Source organism: Balaenoptera musculus, chromosome 12 (assembly GCF_009873245.2).
Source record: "Balaenoptera musculus isolate JJ_BM4_2016_0621 chromosome 12, mBalMus1.pri.v3, whole genome shotgun sequence".
Lineage (NCBI taxonomy): Eukaryota > Metazoa > Chordata > Mammalia > Artiodactyla > Balaenopteridae > Balaenoptera > Balaenoptera musculus.
The window spans coordinates 49,186,656-49,196,193 of NC_045796.1; the positions used below are offsets into that span (position 1 = coordinate 49,186,656).

The window sequence follows — 9,538 nt, forward strand, 5'->3', positions numbered from 1 at the left end:
GGGCAGGAGCCAAGAGGAAAGCCAAGCCGCCTGTCTCTTCTCAGCCCTGACATCACATTGCTTCTCTCTCGTAGAACAGAAATGGATAATTGGCACAACCTCGGAGAGCTGCAGAAGCTCTCTCCAGATTACCTAATGTAGCCACTGGCCATCGGACATCTTAAAGCAGGAATCATCCAAACCAAAAGGAAAGCCTTTCCATTTTTGATGTTCCATCAGTTAAAAAGAAAAGCATTCTGAACTCATATTTGTACTATATGTATCTGAGTTTGGTGTACACAAGGCAGGATCTTGTTCCATAGGAAGCTTAGAACTAGGTTGAAGAGATAAGACAGACATCAATGAGACATTCAGTAAATGAAAGAATGCTATAATAATGTGTTCAGTGTCCAGTACCACCAGTGGTCACAAAGGGGTAGAGTTCATTAAGGTGAGGAGAAGGAAGTCAGTGTGTGAGGAGGATTCACAGAGCAGGGGGGCTTGCACTGTGCTTTTAGGGTGCAGGGGACACCAATGTGGGGAGTAAAGTAGACAGGACATGTGTGGAAAAGAGAGGTAAGCCTGGATCACGGATGGCACAGAAGCTTGCTGCCCGGCTGAGACTTGACTTGATTGGCCCTAATGGCGGCATAAACATTTAGGACAATTGATCTGGGAACAGTGTGGCTGAATCAAATAACCCCTCTTCAAGGACACTCTCCTTGTATTACCCATTCCCGTATATAATCCCTCTTCCAATCAAGAGCGCCTTGTGCACAAACACACTGCTCTCTGGCTGCAGAACAAGGCTGAGCTCAAGAAAGGCCTTCTTATTTGGTCTTCTGTAAAACAGAAAGTAACTGGTTTTTCTCCCCTTCGAAGGCTTGATATTTAATACCAGTCTTTTCAAGGCCCAGGAGTTCTACTTCTTGACTTTCATCATAAACCTTTTCCCCACCATCTCAGTAATTGTTTTTGTGACTGTTTCTTGGACTTGTTTCAAGTTTCATGCAATCCTTTCTAAATATATAGATCGAAACTGGACATAATACCATAATAATGACCTGGCTAATGCAAGCAAAGTACCATGTCGTATCTCAGTACGCACATACTACACATCCATTAAAATGCTCCAGAATCATGTTTGCCTTCCAAATTACAGACATATATGTATGCATATGTTGCTGGCTTACATGCAACTGGTGGTCTACTATGTCTCTCAGATTTTTAAAACATAATTACAAATACTAAATACTCAAATGCCTACTAATCTTGAAATAGGAAACATTTTAAGAAAATTGTATCTTGATTTTTAAATTTACAGGCTCCTCCTTGCAAAAAGCATTAGTGACTTTTTCAGTCTTAAATGTATATAGCCTCCTGTGCTTTCTCTTGCTTTGCATCTAGACAGAGCTTCTCATTAAGAGTCACTTTCCACATCTTTTTCTTGTAGATTGACATATTTGAGGATAGAATCCGAGGCATTGATATCATTAAGTGGATGGAACGCTACCTTAGGGATGTAAGTACTTTCCAAAATTCTGAACTTGTTTTCTGGTGAGAAAGACAATTAGCTTGTGGAGTTATTTTATGAAAGAAGCACTGGCATACCCACCAAGGCCAAAGCTGACCAAGTCCCAACAAAGCTTCCCTTGTTGGCAGCCGTGCAAAGACTTGGAAAGGAAGGATGGGGTCACCCTCCTGGACATGCACAGGCAGGAAATAACTGTCGAACCAGACACAGGTGGTTGATAACAATCACAGCAAACAATTTTTTGACCAGAATAGGAAAGGAGGAAATGAAGGCGGGGAGTGGGGTGGGAGTGGCAGAATTCAATTGAATCTGAGGCCACCCCAAATGTTTTGTGGGATCAGGCTGAAGAGGTTTCCAGGGCAGCCTCACAGGCCGTGCAGCACATTGCCCACACACCCCCAGCCCCCGACGCCCCCTCACAGCCCTGTGATTTGTTTTCCACTGACAGAATCTATACCGACCACTGGGACACTTTGTGCTTTAACAAGATAGAAATTGATTGCTGCCAGCCTGTCCGTGTCGGCCGCCTCTTTCGGAGGGAGCGGTGGGGGACAGAGTCTCGGCAGGCTGGGGTTTTGAGGCTTTTCCTTTTGTCTGCAGCCTGATGTTTGCTTTGTGCTGCAGGGTCTGCTCCTCGGCAAGCAGGGCAGTCAAGGGTGCAGTAACTGACAGCTTAGATCCTGCTGCCCGAGGGAGGGGGTTTACATCGTTGCCGTTGCAGAGCCATTTTGCCACAATGCAGAGTCACTTAGTGATTCCGGTTTTCATTAGACATTTACTAGCGATGGTTGTAGAAATCGGTGTGCAGAACCACATCCATTTAGGGGAGCCGGAGCCATTCGCTCTTGGTGTTTGAAGGGAGCTGGGGAGGGAGACAGAGGGGAGGAGAGGAGGCGGGAGTCTGCCTGGGCTGGGGCCGTGCCTTTCACTTTCTGCGGATGGAGGCCGGCCCCCCATCCTGCAGTGTATCAGAGAATGCTCACAATCCTGCTGGCCGGTCTCCAGCCTGCCGTCACCGAATGGACCACACTCCACACTTCCATAAACATGCTTTCTCCCTCTCATTAACAGAAGACAGTGATGATAATTGTAGCAATCAGCCCCAAATACAAACAGGATGTGGAAGGTGCTGAGTCGCAGCTGGACGAGGATGAGCATGGCTTACATACTAAGTACATTCATCGAATGGTGAGTGAGGAAACCACAGCACCTCGGCGGCCCTGGGCCCTCGGAGTCGGGCTCTTTCTTCTGTGAAGGCCTGTCCTTCACCAGAGACCAACTGAGGAAGGCCGGCTGATGGGTGAAGAACCCCCGCAGGAGAGGCGGGTGTTGGTTCTCGCTCCGCTTACCTTCGGAACCTGGGACAAGTCCCCACATCTCTGGGACTCAGTGTACATCTCAGTAACAGGGAGATTAATCTGTGATCTCTAAGTTCCAAGATTCTGGAAAGCAGTGCTTCGCTGGCTTGGTTGTTTATCAACAAATGTGAAGTCTGGGGGGGTGCGGTGGGGTGGCGGGAGACAGGGCTGTGAGGGGAGTGGGCGCCTGCATCTGTGTCCTGCTCTGTCCCCTGCCTTTTCAGAGAGCCAGAGTAGCACAGCCAAAAGGACACCGCCTGTTGTGTCAAAGAGACTGTTCAAATCCAGCTGCCTCCTGTACAGGCTGTGTGACCACCGGCCAAAGGCTTAAACCTCTTTGTGCCTCCATGTCCCTATTCAAAAAATGGGTCACTAACACCGCGTTGTTGTGAAGATTGGATGAACTAATGTCTGTGGAGCATATGGCACAGATCAGATGCTCGATCAAGGGAAGGGATGGTTCTAGCTCATGATATATGAGCAACACCTGAACTATGGGGGCCTGGTCAAACTAAAACCAGGGGGAGACATTTATAGGAAGTTTGACTTATGCAGCATCTGACAGAACATTCTGGCTGAAAGTATCACCAGCTTTGGAACTGGCTGTGTTATGGGCAAGCAACCTCCGTGCTCTCCATGACCGTATAGACCCTGTGGAGACGGTGCCTGCTTGACTAGGACGCCGGACTAGACTTGTGACTGTCACACTCTCCTGTAGAGTCCCTCCAGGTGCCCATATGTGCCGGGGGCTCTGGGCCTCCCACCCCACCCAGAGCTGTCTGCCTTTCTCAGGCTGGTTTACCGAGGATTCTGAGACTTAAAAAGGCTTGAAACTCACTGGACTAGAACTTGTAAGCTCCATTTCAGCTCGAACATTCCACAAGGGGGGAAGGCACCTGGAATGGGCATGAAAGGTCACTGATTAAGACAGGAAGATGGGGCAGGAAGCAGACATGGCCCAGACGGAATAAGTAAGCAGCACCAGGCAGGAGGCAGTCAGGCGGTCAAGGACATGCAGCTTCACCTCAGGGGAGGCGGACTGAAATACAGGTCTGTCCTGTGGGTCGGGAGCACCGGAAAAAGGCAGGCTGGCTGGGTGGGTGTTCCCCATCTGGGTCTTCAGGGTCTCTGGCTCCTCTTCTACCAAGTGCCGACCACTTACTTGAGCTCAGAACCAACCCAAAGCAAAAGCCGAGGCAAGGTAGGGAGGTCAGAGAGTGAGGCCAGGGAGTCAGGAGATAAGCATCCCTCCTATTCCATTCTTACCCAGCCTGACAGACCCCGGTGGGGCCCAGATGAGCCACCCTTTCTGCCCTAAAAGGTCATGGCTGGCTCTGGGTGCTGCAACCCCTTGGCTGTCTGCATGGCCCCGAAGCTCTCATCTCTAGGAGCTGCCCGTCCCGGGGCCGACAGCTCTTGTGTGTGAAGGGCTCCAGGTCCTGTCAAGCTCTGCTGGTGTGTGGTGACGCCAGGCAGTAATAGGCAGCTGAACCTCAGGGCTTTTCTGACGGTGCCCAGCCATGAACCAGATTGTCCCCAGACTTGGTCTCTTGGGGCAACGATGTCTCGGGCCCTTCCTCATCACTGGAGGGGTCGAAGAGGCCAGCTGCAGAAGTGCCTTCCTGCCCACCTGGCTGACTTCCTGGTCCCCTCCAGGCAGCAGGAAACTCCAGGACAGAGGGAGCGAAGAGGTACCCATAAGTAACTGCATCATAGAGCCAACGGCTCCCAGAAGGCCCATCTCTGGAAACATAAGAGACAATAAAAATGCACCGCCACCGGGGTAGCCTAATGGACAAGCAAAATTGTACAGTATGCAGTGTCCTGGAAGTCAGGGACTAAATCCAGTTCTTCACTTTTAACTTACAAGCCCTACACCCTTCCTCTCACTTGTTTGTACTCATGTGGTTGGTGCTTTTAGTTGCACCTCACTCGGGCCATTTTAAAATATGCCTTTGGTGTCGTCTTCTGATTTTTAATGTGAGATGGCTCTGAGAAAACACCTCATGGACGGTTTGTGTGTGTTGTGACTCTGTGTGTGTGTGTGTGTGTGTGAGTGTAAGAGTGAGTGTTTATGAGGCTGTTTCTATGGTGATTTCAGTCATCACCACTGTCACTTTCTTCTCTGTTCTGTTTTTATTCCCATGCATGGTGAAGACTTCTCAGTTATAAAAATCAGTTGGAAGATGAGATAGTTGGGAACACATAATTCCTCATCTCCTTTGTCATCAGATGACTGAAAGCTTTGTTCTGGTTACAGGATTTGGAAGACTCTTAACTCCTCTCACATTGAAAATTCTGGTTTTGATAGAGTTCTTGGCAGCTAAATCTTGTGGGGCCACCACTGTGTCAGAGCAAATTGGAAGTAGTGTGGGAAACCTAAAGCTTGGCAGATGGAGCTTTTCTCATTGACCTCCTAGCCTCGCCTCCCTCGGCCTCCCTCGGCCTCCCTTGCCCTCCTGTGCTCCGGCCTCAACGCATTACTAGCTGGTCCCAACCCCACAAACATTCCTTCACACCTCCAGACATTTGCTCATGCTGTTTCCTCTGCTGAGAATGTTCTTCCCCTTCCCCCATTTTCCCTGCCTGACCAAATTCTTATTTTCTTTTAGTATCCAAATGACAACTCCCTTGTAACTCCTTCAAGCCACTGGTGTAGAAAAGGATGGTCCCCACTGGGCTTCCACAGCGATTTGTTCATACCTTTCACACTGCACTGTGGTCGGTAGTTTTCCTTTCTGCCTGCTTATTAAACTGCTGGCTTTGTGAGGATAGGAATTATATCCATGGTGTCTGGTAAACTGGTTCTCAAAAAAAAAAAAGGATCCTGATTTGTAGCATTTGCCCATTTCCATGGTACAAATACTCTCACATGGCCAATTTCAAGCTACCAATGTGAAGTCACTGAACACAGAATTGGGAAGAGATGCACGTGAGTGGCTTCTGTGAACTGCTATGAGGCAGCTCAGCACACCCTGTAAAGTATCCTAGTCCTTGAAACCCCAATTCCAGCACAGAGCATGACTTTTTTTTTTTTAATCTCAAAGAGGTTTTTTACATATTTTAAAAATATTTGACAAGTGGTTTTCAATAACAGTAACAGTATTTCCTTTATTTTCTTAGATATTCTATTCTTTCTTGTTCTCTTAGGTGTTTTATTTTCTTACGTATTTTATTTGGAGAAGGGGTCCTTACCAGACTATCAAAGGGACCCATGGCATGAGAAGATAAAGAGAGTGTCTTTAGAAGATTGGGGAGAGACAGAAGCTGTTGTTAAAGATATGCACAAGATGGAGAGTCCAGTGCGAGCACGACCAGGGCACCGGGGTGTGGGGCCTGCCTTCACAGCATGGCGGGGAAGGTGGTGGTGCCGGCCGGGCCCCCTGACCACAGAGCATGACTTTCAATAGGCCTTCGATACATGACGGATGAATGAGCAAATGGCATACACGTGTGATGGAGAGTTTAAGATTATGAGTGTGCGGCACTGAAGGAAATCAGAATAAAAATCCTGTGCGGGCCTGCATGATCGTAGGTACCATTAACTCCTCATCCTCATTCCTGAAATTAATCCTTCAAGTGTGTTCTCTTCCAGATGCAGATTGAGTTCATAAAACAAGGAAGTATGAACTTCAGATTCATCCCTGTGCTCTTCCCAAATGCTAAGAAGGTAAACAAACAAACGGTTTGTTTGTTATCTGGGATTTTAAGTGGAAAAGCTCGTCAGCTCTTTATCCATCCTTCGAGATAGCAGTGTTGCCAGAAAGATCAACAGGTTGTAGCACTCAGTTGACCAGCATGAGTCAGGAAGGTTTCAGAGCTTAACCTGATAGACCCTCCTAATTGTTCAAGCAGCCATCACACACAAAGAAGTAGCTTGTGTTTTAACTCATGAGACGAAAAGAGACTGTTCATCTGATACTTCTTATCTCTTGCACATAAAAGTCAAGATGTGTGCATTTTTTGCAGGCTGTTCCAAGGAAATGTTTTGTTGCACATAGTTCAGCTCTCAAAGCTGTAGAATGCGGGAATTAAACCCATACAGTTACCGAAGGGAACTTTGCTGTGGGTCATATGAGGGTTTTTTCACTGGAAGGGCAGGCCAGCAGATTTGGAGAACGGGGGCAAAACCATTCTGAGGCCCCAAGCCAGGCCTGGAGAAGCAAAGGCAGCAGTGTAGTAAACATCTTGGGAGCCAGACCACAGCACCCTGAGCTCAGGCCCAGCCCCACCGTGGAGGATCCCTAGATGTCAGGACTGCACTGAGACTTCTGCCCTGGGTGAGGGAGGGTTCCATTTATGGGAACGGGACCCCTGGGGTTGCGCAGTTCACAGCCTGCCAACAGTGTGCTTTCCATCCCTCGCCCAGGCGGCTCTGACTGCTTTCACTGCAACATGTCCTTCCTGGTCTCCCTGTGTCCGCTTTGACCCGGTACAAGCCATCCTCTGTCCTGCCATCAAACAAGAATATCCGAAATGTAGATCTGATCTGTCTCTGTCCAGCTTAGAAATTTTGTGGTGGTTTCCTACCGACTACAAGATCACATCGGTCTTCCTCAGTATGACGTGCTTGGCCCTTCAGAAGAGGGCTGTGCCGCTTGCCTGGCCTTCTCTCGTGCCACCGTGTGCACAGATGACACTACGCTCTGGGCACGGTGGCCTGTGTCAGCTTGCCCTCACACACGCCCCACTCTTTCATGTTTCTGTGCCTTTGTACTTGTGCTCTCACTGCTCTGCAGTGCCCTTCCTTGGTTGTCTGTCCGGCGAACTCTCGCTTATCCCCATAGCACCCAATCCCTCTAGCCTCTCCTGACGGCTCCTCCCCCGTGCCGAGGTACTTGAACAGTCCCTCTCTTGAGAGCTCTTAATTATAGTACCTTGAGTCAGTGGTGCGTGGCTGGGGCTGTGGCTGTTGGGAGTAATTGTTTAGAATTACTGGAGCGTTATGGTGATAGAAAAAAGCAGACCAGCTTTTAGTTGGGTTTGTTAATGTTTTTTAAACTTCTTCAAACAGTCCCTTTGTTACCGGCTCTCAGGGCAGACTGCTCCACTTGGCATGCTATGGCCTAGAAAATAGTTACATTTTGACTCCATCGTAAGACTGTGAACTCCTCAAGGCAGTAATTGTGTCATTTACATTTGGGCATCGTCAATACCCAGCACAGCGCCTGACCTACAGCAGGTGCTGCATCTAAGCTCATCCTGCAATCCCCAAAGGAGTCCTATCTACTCAGTGAAAAATCTATGAGGTCCTATCTGATACAGCCCCGTCTACTTCCAAAACCCCTCCCCTACTCTCTTTCATTCACTCTTCTCTGGCCGCACTGGCAAGCATGCTTCCACCACAGGGCCTTTGCACTGGATCTCCTATCCACCTGGACCCAGACATCCACAAAGCTTGCTCACTCTACTCTGTCACGTCTTTGCTTGTTTTCTCAGTGAGACCTCTCCCTCACACCCTATTTAAAACTGCAGATCTTTCATCCCTGCCCAGCACTCCCTACCCCTTTTCTCTGTTTTAATTTTTCTCCACAGCCTGCATTACCATTGAACCCACTATAAATTTTACCTATTCATTGTCTTTCTTTCCCCAACAGAATGTCCACTCCCCGAGGGCACTCTGAAACTGCACCCTCACGATCCCTGGCTTACAGGTTCTGCTTTTGCCCGATAACTGGGATCTGGTGGGCTGCTTCTTCTGTGAGCCAGCCCTGTCGCTGGAGTGAAAGGATAATGAATTAGATTAAGCCCAAAGCCTTGGCACCCTTCTGCGGAAGCCACAGGGGAATTCACATCCCTCTGCATGACTTCTGTCCTACCCCTTTTATGGGAGGGTGGTGAAAAGCACACTGAGATGCAAAGGGCAGGTAGCCTGGGAGACTGAAGGAAGATGCTGGACACCTGTGCTTTCCATAACAAGCTACACAGCTTGCACCCGGAGCCAAGAACATTTCACACTCGAACCCCTTCCGAAAGCAAAACAGTACAACTCCCGGAAGAATTTAGTAGGAGACGCCCATGAAGGAAAAATTGGGAACTGAATCTGGGATCTAGAGTCCAGGTTTTTCTCTAATGGCTTTTGCTTCTGTCACTCTCTCTCCCCAAGGAGCATGTGCCCACCTGGCTTCAGAACACTCACATCTACAGCTGGCCGAAGAATAAAAAAAATATCCTGCTGCGGCTGCTCAGAGAGGAAGAGTATGTGGCTCCCCCCCGAGGGCCATTGCCCACACTTCAGGTGGTTCCCTTGTGACTCCCTCCATCCTCAGATCTCGGGGCCGTGCCACGTTTGGGCCCCTGTTCTGAGGGGCACTCTTCTGGCTGAGGCTGTGTGGCAGCGTTCAGGGCTGTTGTTTTCAGTCCCTCCCTGAGGGGCCCTCCCACCCCCAGAAAACCTGTTCTGCAGGGTCCTCTTCCTCCCGGCCACCCCAGACCTCAAAGGACCTTGTCTTTGAAACAGAGGCCATGGATGCTCTGCATTCCCTGCTTCTTAAACCCACTGCAGGTTCCTCCTAAGAGTCTGACGTGTCCAGAATGGGCTCTCAGCACTTAGCAAGTAGACAATACAAGTGACGTTGCAATAAATGTCAACGACCACAAACAGTCTCCCATCGCTTTGGGCTACCTTTCTGAGTTAGCCAGATGCTGTGTGTCTTCAGACCAAACT

The 9,538-nt window shown here is 49.0% G+C and overlaps 1 protein-coding gene across 1 annotated transcript in view; it reads left to right on the plus strand.

The window, feature by feature from the left end:
• The window catches only part of TRAF3IP2 (TRAF3 interacting protein 2), a 40,939-nt gene extending 31,815 nt beyond the window's left edge, over positions 1-9,124 (plus strand). Inside the window, 4 exon segments of the mRNA XM_036871325.1 lie at positions 1,433-1,501; positions 2,585-2,701; positions 6,467-6,541; positions 8,978-9,124. Of these exon segments, the coding sequence (XP_036727220.1) occupies positions 1,433-1,501; positions 2,585-2,701; positions 6,467-6,541; positions 8,978-9,124 (408 nt within the window).
• The last annotated feature ends 414 nt before the right edge of the window (positions 9,125-9,538 follow it).